The sequence below is a fragment of the Pecten maximus genome, chromosome 4 (genome assembly GCF_902652985.1).
Source record: "Pecten maximus chromosome 4, xPecMax1.1, whole genome shotgun sequence".
Classification (NCBI taxonomy): Eukaryota; Metazoa; Mollusca; class Bivalvia; order Pectinida; family Pectinidae; genus Pecten; species Pecten maximus.
The window spans coordinates 42,122,265-42,135,378 of NC_047018.1; the positions used below are offsets into that span (position 1 = coordinate 42,122,265).

Here is a 13,114-nt window from a genome sequence, read left to right on the forward strand (position 1 = left end):
AAATAACTATGCTTTCTTTAGTCACGTGCTTAATAACATATTGTATTACCTTTTCAGTAATGAAATATATATACATTTAATTGAAAACAACTGAATCACTAGCGAAAATAACAATTTCGCAAACAATCATAAAAAATCGGAACACATATCAATGGAGAATGCGAGAATGGAGAGAAATTTAATATAGGCTTAGCCTGATGTTCAATCCATTTGATTTCCAATAAAATATGTCGAAATGAAATAAAAATGCCCATTCAAAAATGTTAATTTAAATCAGTTCAGTATCGGTAGTTTTTTTCTGAACGAATTGAATATTTCAATGAATTAGTTTCCAAACCAATCAGATGCCAAACGGACTTTTTAACAGCAAACAATGGAACAATTGTATAACGTCATTTCCGAGGCGATGATTGTTCCTTTGTTCATATAAATTGAATGTCCTGATGCAATTGGATTATTATATCAAATTTTGGGTTACAATGTCATAGTGCGTAATTAATTTGAAAACTGTACTTTAATGGAATAATGTAACTTCCCGGCTATTAAAGAAGTAAGGTAAGTTATTCAACCTTGAGAAGGGTTGGGTCTTTTGGAATTGGTAGGATCGATAGGAAAATTGACAACAAACATTTAATGCAATAACTATTTGATAAGAAGAATCACATGCACAGACACGATTGTGACACATACAATATGCAACGGAGATGGGAGAAGCTGCATGTGCCACTGACAGGGAAACGTCCGGGTGCATAATTTGGTTTCAGGTAGATTAACGTCCTATCAACAGCTATTGTCATTTCAGGGCGGCCTCCCCTACATTCGAGATGAGTACATGTGTTGAGAGTGTGTATTTGCTGACTGCGGTAATGTTGGTGTTTGTGTCCTTGTGGTAGTGATGTCGACTTATAGTGTTACGTCACAAGTATACTAAAGCCATCAGCAGCACACCACACCGGTCGCAGTATACTGACAACGGGCGAACCAGTCAACACTTTGGTTTGGTTTGGTTTATTTTGTTTAACGTCCTATTAACAGCCAATGTCATTCAAGGACGGCCTCCCGTGCGGGCGACATGCATGCGTGTGGCGAGTGCGTATGTGGGTTTTGGAAGGCTGTGGTATGTTCGTGTTAGTCTCCTTGTGATAGGCCGGAACTTTTGCCGATTTATAGTGCTACCTCACTGAAGCATATTGCAGAAGACACCCAGTAGCACACCCCACCCGGTCACATTATACTGACAACGGGCGAACCAGTCGTCAACACGCTCCCAAATTTCCGAGCGTTACGCTTAAGGTGTTCACATATTCCTATGATTCTGATTGAAAATTAACCTCAGAGTTCGACACGTTCCTATGACCCAAAATGAAATATCTAACCCTAAGGTCTAACCCCCATATCACTTATAATTTTTTTTCCCGTAGCAATGTGGCAATAAAGCAGGAGTAGATTAGGCACTTTTATAGGCTCTGCCTGGTATGTAACGGCCGGGGACAGAACCTAAAGCCTTCCATCACAGAAACGAACGCTCCCCTTAAGCCAGTGCCAAGGAAGACATTAGGAAGAAGAAAGTTGTTTAGAAAGAGGAGAAAATATAAGATCCCAAATTTAGTCGCCTCTTACGATCATGCAATGGGTGCAGCAGGTACAATTCTTACGCCCTACCTGCAGGGCTGAAACTGGCATACGGACTTCTTTTTGCGTAGTTCTTGTTGCAGATAATCTGGTTTCGATTTTGAATTACAGTTTTAGACAAGTTTTTAAAACGGTTCTTAAAACAAAACTATAGCTTCCTCTTGAGAAACACGTGGAGTTCTTCCAGTTTGTAGGAAAGAAGATTATCGGAAAAGATTCCGGATGAATAAGAGCACGTTTGCTTCTCTGACTAGCATAGTATTACAACAAACAGGGGATAAAAAGTTATAACAAATAGATAAATAAATATAAACATACAGTGTGCTTTATATTATAGCATCATTAGTGACAGTGTCCAGAGATCCAAATACGCATTACGCAGTCGTGTTTAATGAGAACATCCTTGAAAAACAAATTCGCCCTTAGTTTGTGGTCATAATTAGTCTGAATACTGTCTTAGAAAGAGGTCGGTGGTCATGGTACATCGGCGGGCGTTGTAACTCATTATTTCTTCAACACATCTTCGATGGAAAGATTCGTCATTTATAACTCGGGTAAAAACTACGATGCAACACACCTTTAATTAGATTGTGACAAGAAGAAAGAAACTTTCAGTATCACCAATTTTAATGGCATTTCCAGTCCCTAACACCTGCACTCGTTCGGTGGAAATAAAGCTTTACATTGTTCTGGAAAATGTCTAGATTAGCGGTTTCCTGAAATAATTTCTTTGACGTTTACATGTTTGAATACGGGTCGTTTTTTGACATCGCATTGTACCAAGAACGGCAGCGAGGCTAGAGAAGGAGCGGCAATCCCGAAACAAATCTATATCAATAATTGAAATCAGCATTGCCTTGTTACATGCATCATAGGTTTGGAGTTTCAATCAATTATTACCAATAACAATGTCCTACAGAGAGGATATGGAATGGCTTTTTAGAACTCGTCAGTGATGTCAGACGCCAAACGTGTTGAAATCAAGAAGGGAGCCTGTATAGTAGTTTCAAAATGGACCTTACAAATGTTAAAATTTGTTCACTAACACCCGACTTAAATTCACTCGGTTTATTAGATAATTTTCATAGAACATTGATACGCGTGTACAGAACCTATGTTACTATACTCGTAAGATGTGGAATACAAGGTAACGTCTAACCCAGAGGTCAGATTTCTCCCAGAAGGTACGGATAAAACGGTGATGTAAGGAATAGCGAGGTATAAATCTACATATCCGCATGAAGTTGAACATGCACTTGACCTACTGAATAAGTTGAGCAGGATGTGAGCTGTTCAGTGAGTCTTATATGAAGACAAGTTACACGTTCACAGAGGCACAAGACAAAGATGATGTCATGAATATGCAACTGGAAGATCCTGGTCTGAAAGGGGTCTGCTACAATTTGATAACCCGTGGCAAAGATGCATTTCTCGTCTCGGAACGGCATTTTCAGATGCGCAGATTTAAACTAAAGATCAACTGTGTTTGATGAAAGGAGATATGCGTTTTGGACATTGTTTCAACCTCTCAAGGAATTATTTAAGTATAATTCAACGTTTTCAATCAAATCACAAAAAGGATTGAATGTAACCATATGCCTTACAAGAATGCTGAATGTATTTTTTATATACATGTACATGGTAAAAAGGTTTTTAGTTGTCTACTATAAATTGAGAATGTTTTGACTAATCTAATGTACATCAAGCCGTCCGGCTCCAAGCTGAGAAGCTGAAAGGCATAACTGTACATGACGGTTACCGCCGCTGGCATAGAAAACAAGAGCATTTAAGAAGCTTTTGAGCAAAGTGTCACATCTCATTTTCGTATCTTTTTTTTATTATTATTTTCATCATATCAACAGCCATAGTCACATAAGGATTGCCTCCCCTGTATGTGAGATGCATGCGTGTGGTGAGTGTGTGCGTTTTGGGAGGCTGTGGTATGTTCGTGATTGTCTCCTTGTGATAACGCGTAACTGATACCGGCTTTATAGTGCTATCTCACTGAAGCTTACTTTAGAATATACCCAGCAACACATCCCAACCGGTTACAATATTCAGACAACAGGCGAACCAGTCGTCCTATTCCTAGTTACTGGGCGTTAAGCAGGTGTAGAAACAGAAACCATGTAAAGTCTTCCTCACAGAGGCGAACGCGCAACAAAAGGGCAAAAGGAAGGCAGTGTCAAGGGAGAAATTAGGAAGGAGAGCGAGTTATGATTACATGTATGTGTTGGGGCAGCCTACCTTCAGGCCAGTTTCAGGAGTCAAAATTTGAAAATAGCTTATAGTTCAAGTTGTAAGTCTCGCGATCTACTTCTTTATTTATAGCGCAATTGAATCATCTTGTTCTCTTTGCTGCTAATGAATCCAGTTTCCATAGAGAACATTGAAGCACACCTCTAAGACCAAGAACTATTCGGACTTCGAAATGTTGTTTTTATCGTCACAATATATGTATGTTATAATCAGAATGAAACTAAGAGCAGAACCGGATTAAATATATTACATCGAGTAAATAAAGGAATTGATTGCTTAAGGTTCATTGAATATAATTATTCAAGTAGCTATCAGGATTCTTTATGTATAGACAGTTGTTCTGAATATATGAAGACACATGGAGCCATATACAAGTGTACCTCACTCGAACATGAACTTGGATACCACAGCAAATGGCACAGATTTATTTATTTATTCAACGAGCATTACGTCCGCTATTATGGCCTTGTGGTCTTTCAGCTGACGACAGCACGGATCTCATTACTTTTCTCTTATTTGCGTCACGGGTAAGCAACTGTTACTCCGGGGAGGTAACTCTTGGTTCTATATCTTTAAATACATGTACATGTATATAATTCTTTTCTCCCTTGCATCATAACGCCATAATGCTTCAAAATCAAAGTAATAAAACAAAAATATTCATTTCTTTGTCTCATATCTATTGAAATATAAAAATACTGCATTGGAGATTGCAATGTAAATAAATAAAATACAAAAATTACAAATGAAAACAAATTGAATGGACTCAAAATACACTAATTAATGAATGTTTGCTGTTAGTGCATTTAAAACAATCACAATAATTTACAAACAGTGGGAGCACTACTTTTACAAGTGGTGAATAAGCTGTCATAGGGCAAATATATACCCTTAAATATCATATGAACATTTAACAACACTTTTGACAATGTGAAATAGTGAAGGAAATATACACAATTTGTAAATCTATACATATTAATTTTTTACCGGTATCCGTTAATTATTGCCTCAGAAATTTACATTACTATCTTTTTTTATAAAATATAACTTCTATGAAATAATCAAATATTCCTTTGTAATTGATTCCAATTAATATTCAAAGCCTAATATATGTTTCAAAACCTTCAAAATTTTAGAGTATGTCATGTATTTTCAATAAAACTAAATCTAAGAGTTTGTATACAAATTCAAAATGACTGTGAAGACAAACCAATTTAAAGGGTCAAGTTTTTAAAAAAAACTTATCTGTCCATCAAGACTGTAAAATGTAGTATTTCACACATCTTCATCTCTCATCATCCAACTTTTACTTACGTTTTTGAAAGAGCTGGCTTTTTGTTTAAAACACACTCTGACAAAGTTTAATTAATATTTATGCCAAAAATGTTTTGTATTCACAGTAAGCTCTTTAGTTATTACATATTGTTTCTTGTAGCATTATATTATATATATCAAATATTAGTAATATGATTTTTCAATAAGTTTCAAGGCATTCTGAGTATAAGGTAAAATTTTATAAAGGAAAAAGATTGCCAGCACTTCCAATCTTAGTAGGAGTAATGGAAATTAAACATACACTGGTCCCCGTGTGCCATTGTCATAAAGAGGAAATAAAACCTGAGGTTTACAAAGAGTTTTTAAAGTTACACATACCAGTAATCTAGGTAAAGTGGGACAAACACAAACTTATACAAAACGATATCTTCATTTACCAATCACAAATATTCTACCTTATAATACATTAAGCTGTGTGTGTAAAGCAACTTCTGCAGTCTTGGCTGTGTAAAATGGCCTGAATGACAGAGATTTTATAGCTGAATACAATGTATTGTGAATTCATCCAATTCTACCAGGTCTGTGCATGTAATACAAGGACATTTTCCTTCTCTTAAATATTTAACAAATATTCTTTGAAAATTAATCTGTATCTGATCGTGAAAATTTATTGAGTACCTGGTAATTACATGTTCAAGGCAAATTGGAAACAGTCAAATTTTAATACTGTGTCTTATTTTAGGTCATATTATAACATCAAGCATTTAGTATCAGAATTTTTTGTTTATTTTTTTTTTTTTTTCATTTAACCTGGTAGAATTAATCATAGGGACTTGGAACAAATTACCAAACATTAAGTCTATCTATATGATACATATACATGTATAGATGCCAAGTGGATTGGAAATTTTACCAAGTCCCTGTGGGATGGAATAAAATATATATTTGCCAACACAAATTGTGCAGTACCTCAGTATGATAGATAGCATGTGTATTATGAACAAATACAAACAAGGAGTGAATTTTTCTACACTAAAATTATATAAATATTTTAAAGGACTAAATTTTTTTACACTGTAATCCGGCTCAATAACGTATATATATCTTACAATTTAAAATATATACGGGACTAGGAATCATAATTAACTGTAAGAAACATGTATACTATTACCAACAGCCAATATAAAACATATTGCACATTCATGACAAATTATCTTACTAACAAAAAGGTGTCGCAAAAGTTGACACATGGCTATGACCAATCTGACAGTCTTGCCTGCTGAAAAATTATTTACATTATATCCCATATATGTAAATGTTCCTGGAGAATACTTAATGTTTAATAATAAACTTGCCTGATGATTTAAAGCCATTTTTTCCTAACATTTACCACATTTTCTGTACATTGAACATACAGTTTTTTTCAAGTGAAGATACATCCCCTTTTCTTTTCTGGTAAAATGTCTATTATAATTTATAGAAGAAATATGCTGTTTAAGTTAAACATTAAATCAAAGCAATATATATGAACTTTTCTTGCACATTTTAAGTCGTTGCTGATATTAAAATTCACAAAACTTGAAAAAGTATGGCAACTTGAATAAAATTTACAATCAATTATTTGAACGAAAAAATTAAGGACATATAAAAAACATTATATTATTTTTATAATATTTTTATGCAATAGAAAAAATGTGAACTAATTGTTCAACTGCCAAAAACAATTAATATTTAAAGTTATATATTTGACACATTTATTCATAAACGGAAAATTTAATTAAGAAAGGCCTACATTATCAAAGTAAATATCTACAAAATAATATTTTTGTCCTCAACCAAATATGCCTGGGTTTCAATGTTCCGACTCAATAATAATTGTCAACCATAAAACGATATTTACTCGACAGTTTCCACTTGTTTACTTGTTCAAATATATATAAATACCAATCAGCCTCTTTATCAGGTAATTGACCTCCCTATGGCCTTGAAGCATGCTGTGTATATATATGTACCTATAAAAAGAATTTCCTCAGGTAATTCACAACAGGACATTGACATCATTTGGTCAAAACACAAACACCTTTTCTTTCAATACACAACAAGCTCACAAGCTGTTTTTCTCTCTTACACTCTGTAAATTTTACATTTTAGATCTAAAAATATCTGCCCTTGCTCAAAACATAAAGCACTCACAGCAGACTTTTGATATCCATCACCTTTCTTTCATGTACAAAACCTTCTTTCTTGCTTCATCTCTGAAAATATCTACATGCTCTCTCTTGCACTCTCTATCTTGGCCATTTATGTAAACACAACTTGTATCTGTCAACAACCTTTCGAACTTCCAATAGGTATACAAGGGGAACCAGCTAAGGATTGGTATCCATGAGCTGAGGGGAGCCACAGCCTTGTTGGTTTGAATCCTCAGAGTCCATCGAATGGTGACTGTCTTGGGACTCCTCGGAACTCTGTGAAATGTCTGATGAAAAATTTGGAGATTTGCACTTTTTGCCGGACAGATGACGACGAGCGTGTTTCCGCAGATGATCACTTCGCATAAAGCGTCTGTTACAGATTTCGCATGTAAAGTTCTTTTCGCCAGTGTGTGTTCGAATGTGTCTGGAACGTTCATCAGATCTCGCAAACTTTCGACCACACTCTTCCCATTCACAGACGAACGGCTTCTCACCTGCAAAAATAATTAAAATCATTTGTTATGAAAAATTATCATTTAAATTGATTCAGTGCAATTGATTAAATATGTACTTTTTAAGGAGGATATTCTTTTTATATAGAAGATAATGATAATCAATGATAATATGGCAAATGTGCATGAAATTTCGTACCTGTATGAGTGCGGAGGTGGGCCTTGAGGTGAGAGTTTTTGAAGTAAGTTTTGTTACAGCTAGCGAAGGTACATGCATGAGTCCTACGGCGACTCCGATCCAACTGGTCTTGCTCAATGTGGTTCCCGTTACGGTCACTAGGTGGCGGTGCTGGGGCAATGGGACAAAGTCTATCAACCCATGCCCGGTAGGCAGGCGGTGCTGCCATCTGCTGGGAGTTGTTCACAACTATCACCTGAATGATGGGCTGTTGTGAGCCAAGTCCGTTTAAATTGACAGGAATCTGCTGCGATTGGTTGAGATTGAAGGGAGCTACAAGTCGAGATAAACCATTGTTGGATGTACCATCCAAAGGCTTTAGGCCAATCACATCAGATTGAGACATACTGTTCACAATTATATTTTTCTCGAGTGAATTACAAACATCATTAGGTCTAGAGACAATCTGTTCTGGTTGAGTGAAGGTGTGACTGTTGGTCAACCGAGCGTGACTCATGTGGTTAGGTACGATGACCGAGACAGGACGACCTTTCGTAACAACAGTGTCTTCAACAGGCTTTGGTTCCCGTAATAACTGTAAATTAATAAATATGAAGCATAATCAGGAAAAGAAATCAAGACCAAATCTGAGCAAGGAGCACGAAAAGTAAAGTTATATTTACAAGATAACATATGAGTATACTGTCAGTAAATTCTGTAAAACCATGCATGGTGATGCTATGTAAATCAAAATGATTCGAAATTATGATGCCATTTATTTACATTCAGAGAGATTTCTTGTAGGTAACATTGGGTTTGACAAGTGCTTCTGACCAAGAATATTATAACTGATCTAGGGGGTTAAACACTGGGGTTACATATTTCATTCTGGGAACGTGACAAGCCCCTGTGGCTGTGGTAAGTCAAGAAGAGCTTACCTGTGCCAACTTGGAATCCCGACGCATGTCATGGTAGATGTAGCTACTGTTGCTGTCTTCCCCTGAGAAGGATCCAATGCTGAAGGGAGAAGGGGGTGGCGAGGAGCACACAGATCCCTCGGGACTGGAGGAGGGGGTGTAGGCAGGGCTGCAAGAAACACTGTCAGTCTTTCCTTCCTGGACCATCTGTATACTGCCCATGGATAAGAGCGTTTCCACAGCATCACGCTCAACTGGATCACTGCAACTTGTGATGTGATCCTGTCCTTTTTTTATCACCATATTTGCCTGGAAATTTCAATGAAGATACAATGAATTATTTCATCATGTTTATTTGTTTAATTATCCGATAAACAAAAAATATGTTTGAGCCTCAAAAGCAATTCAGTTGAATTTGAAAATTAAAAAAAAAAGTCAAACATTTCACTGATTTCACAACAATTATCTGATATTAAAAACCTATTTCCATTTTGAAAAAAAAAAAAGAAACCCAAGAAACAAAACATGTTGTAGCAACTACACACAGCCTATATAATTTAATTATTTACTTACAATTTATAATTACTAGCTAGGAAAAGTTGCAATATGCAGGCCAAATGTCACAATAAGCCAAATTAGTCTTCATAAACAAAGTAATGTCATAATTAGCCAAAAAAAAATATCTGAATTAATAGTCACTTATTTTCATTTAAATATAAGTACCGATACAATGCAAGCACATTCATGATGATCTTGCCAGTAATTAGTCAAACGGACATTTGCACAATGTTTAGTTAATAAATAATAAAAGAAATATTGCTGAACACTTGGTTACGAAACTAGCATCCATGTGCTGTATTCTAAAAATAGACGTAGGGCCTATATATTTATAAACACTCCGAGGTCATTTCCTGTTCACGTGTTCAGCAAGTGTTGTTAGATTTTTTTCATTGTGGCTTTGTCTTTCTCGCAACAATAATTAAATAGCATATCATTAATAGCTCTACAAATGACGTCATGTATATATGCACTAACCCCATATGTGGTTATAAGCACACGCTAAATGCAGACACGCAGCGGCGGTGTGAACTGCAACACGGTCGCGACCTAGGACTTTGAACACTCGGCGATGAATCTCATTAGTGGAGAGTATCTCGGTCAACGACACACCCCTCTCATGTAACATAAGTCAAGCCGGTGCGTATGTAGATATGCATTTCGTGCAATTCATAATCCAAAAACAAAATAAAAACTATATTACATTGATCACGGGAGTATTGCACTTGTAATTAGTGAAATAAAGCTTGAAATTTGGACTGTAACCTCATTTAGCCTATTTATATCACTACATCAGCGCGTGCTACTATTCCAAGGGGGAGACAATCAGTCTTTGTTTACATCATATGGTTTCGTGAAAAACAAGTTTCTCTGTATTTAAAGGCATTTTCTGGGGAATATATTTATCCTGTTTATTAATTACTGTAAATTAAGATTATTTATCATCAGAAAACAATGGAAACCAATGCGAATAAGCCATATAACGGATGAGAGTGTGTACGGATCTGTCAAATATTCGAGATGCAAATTATTGAATATGGGGGAATTCTATCGGCTAACGGCAATGTTAATTATCAAAGACCTTATACTTACTTTTGTGAATTTCCTCAAATATTCCTGGATAAATTCTACAAACAGTTCCTTTGAAATCTCTCACAAACCATCATCGAACTGGGTGCGTAACAAATAATCATCACAACACACCGATCAGTGCTTAACTCATCCATACGAGGGCGGGGATGTCTCGACCAATGAAAAATGGGGGCACGGTAAAAATCGACCAATCAGATTGGAGTTATCATGTGATCAGTGGCTGATACACAAACCATGTCCACGTGCTTTCGATGTGTACTAGGCCTATGAGTTAGATAATTCATTGGTAGTGCTCACTGTTCAACCTGATGCAATATTAAAAGGAATTTTATGTAACCGGCTAAAGGTCATATCTATATATTGTAGACTTGATTTAGAAGTATTTCAAAATATCAATTTTAAAACTTGCAGATATCTAAAGGAAATGAAAAATCAGAGTTGTTTATTTCTGTTATCATATTGTATATATGTAGATTCTAGCTTTAGCGTCTAAAACGTAACCCAAGACTAGCAATTTATTTATATGTATATACGTCATCTTCCAGTCGAATTAATCCCTTCATTTTGAACCTTGTGAAATTTAATGCATATGTATTTATATCGTTATATCTAGCCAGAGACTTAAATTCTATGATCTAGCTATTCAAAATTCCTTTTTCAGCTGTTATCTTGGGTTAAATGACCTAGCTACATATACTGTGGCCCCAAAAGAAATCCGTCGGTATAACTTATACTATCTGAATTCAAGTCTAAATACTATATATATATATACCTGAATACACACAAAATAATAATGGATTAAATTTCATCCTCCTATATAATTTCACTTACCATACTATATTTAAAATCTCAATGTCCACATCTATATAGATTGCAAACTGATCTAACTGCTTCTTCTGCACATTGCCATACAGTTATGCCCAGAGAAGCACAAGATCGCAAAGTGTGTGACCCCAAGATGTTCGTAACATGTAAGGAGCATGTGTGGATCATGATCAGAGCTCGCCTTAGGCAGCATGATCGGCAGGTGAAACTCCTAGCATCGCAAACCAAGGTGTATGATGTTATAAAATGTGAGCGACTGGCACATACACCGTTCAATTTCTTAAATGTCGTTGATAAATTTGGATATTTATTAATTAAACACCGACACTCTCTCTAGACAACTGAGATATGTACACACAGCTATCGATGTTTGGATTCTAGATAATAAAAGTGCGTGAATCATACATGTATATTTTATCTATCTATACATCCAGGGACATATATATTATACGTCCCTGATATATCATAGGCTGTCTGATAAAATCAGTTTCTGTATATAAATATATATATATGAGGTCTAGTAAGTAATATAATGACGGTATGGTCCAATATAGGTACTGCATGGATCATAACAAACAGATGTTCGCTGGATGCGTATTAATTTTAAAAATAGAAATAGATATTTTTGTCACGTAGTAATAACGACAGTACAGACAACTACATTGTGGGATTTTCGAGGCAATCTGTCATATTATCAAGACACAACTAAATTACAAACGATCACATATAGACATAGAACATGCATGGAATAGTTCCACAAATACAATGTATAGTAGATAAACAACGACAAAATATCGTTATGTTTATTCGCCGAGTCACTGTTGTAATTAATTAGAAATCATCTTTGGCGGTGTACAGATGGTGAAAGTAAATAAATAAATAAATAAATAAATACTGCCCCTTTGATTGTTAAGTTTAGTGAGCACTAACTATATTTTTGAAAATTTCAAAATCCGTGACATCCAAAACATGTACAATTCGACCTTTCCATGCAAACACAAGCTTACACAACGGGCATGTATCTGTAACATTCCATGACTTTAGTCCCCGAAGGATATATAGTCCTAAAGGGCTATATATGTTGTGGACTGATGGGAAAACATTTTAACATAGGATGTGTGTATATAAACTATATATAAGAAGTCCGCCTGGAGGGAATTCCTCAATAAGAGTATATCATTGTTTTACACGGATTGTCAGATGGTTGGTATGTACATGTTTAATCAATGAAGTGATTGATCTTCATAAAATGACAGGATACAATGTTAAGTTAAATTTTCACCTTCAAATGATATCGTCATAATACCACGGTATCATCGTCATCATACCACGGTATCATCGCCTCATACCACAGTATCATCGTCATCATACCACGGTATCATCGCCATCATACCACAGTATCATCGCCATCATACCACAGTATCATCGCCAACATACCACAGTATCATCATCATCATACCACAGTATTATCGTCATCATACCACAGTATCATCGTCATCATACTACAGTATCATCGCCATCATACCACGATATCATCGTCATCATACCACAGTATCATCACCATCATACCACAGTAGCATCGTCATCATACTACAGTATCATCGTCATCATACTACAGTATCATCGTCATCATACCACGGTATTATCGTCATGATACCTTTGCATCATCGTCACAATACTACGATATCATCGTCATCATACCACGTATCATCGCCATCATACCACGTTATC

At 35.7% G+C, this 13,114-nt stretch overlaps 1 protein-coding gene across 3 annotated transcripts; it reads right to left on the reverse strand.

Moving 5' to 3' along the window:
• Positions 1-5,126: 5,126 nt before the first annotated feature.
• LOC117326127 (Krueppel-like factor 10) lies at positions 5,127-11,489 on the reverse strand. 3 transcript variants are annotated; one of them, XM_033882755.1, is made up of 4 exons: positions 11,390-11,489; positions 8,930-9,217; positions 8,013-8,586; positions 5,127-7,855 (listed from the first exon to the last, which is right to left on the reverse strand). In XM_033882755.1, the coding sequence occupies exons 1-4, from the start codon at positions 11,390-11,392 to the stop codon at positions 7,536-7,538; spliced, it is 1,185 nt and encodes a 394-aa protein (XP_033738646.1). In that variant the 5' UTR covers positions 11,393-11,489; the 3' UTR covers positions 5,127-7,535. The 3 variants fall into 3 exon arrangements, with proteins under 3 accessions (XP_033738646.1, XP_033738647.1, XP_033738648.1); XM_033882756.1 differs by lacking the exon at positions 11,390-11,489 and adding an exon at positions 10,559-10,697; XM_033882757.1 differs by lacking the exon at positions 11,390-11,489 and adding an exon at positions 9,944-10,068.
• Between the last annotated feature and the right edge of the window lie 1,625 nt (positions 11,490-13,114).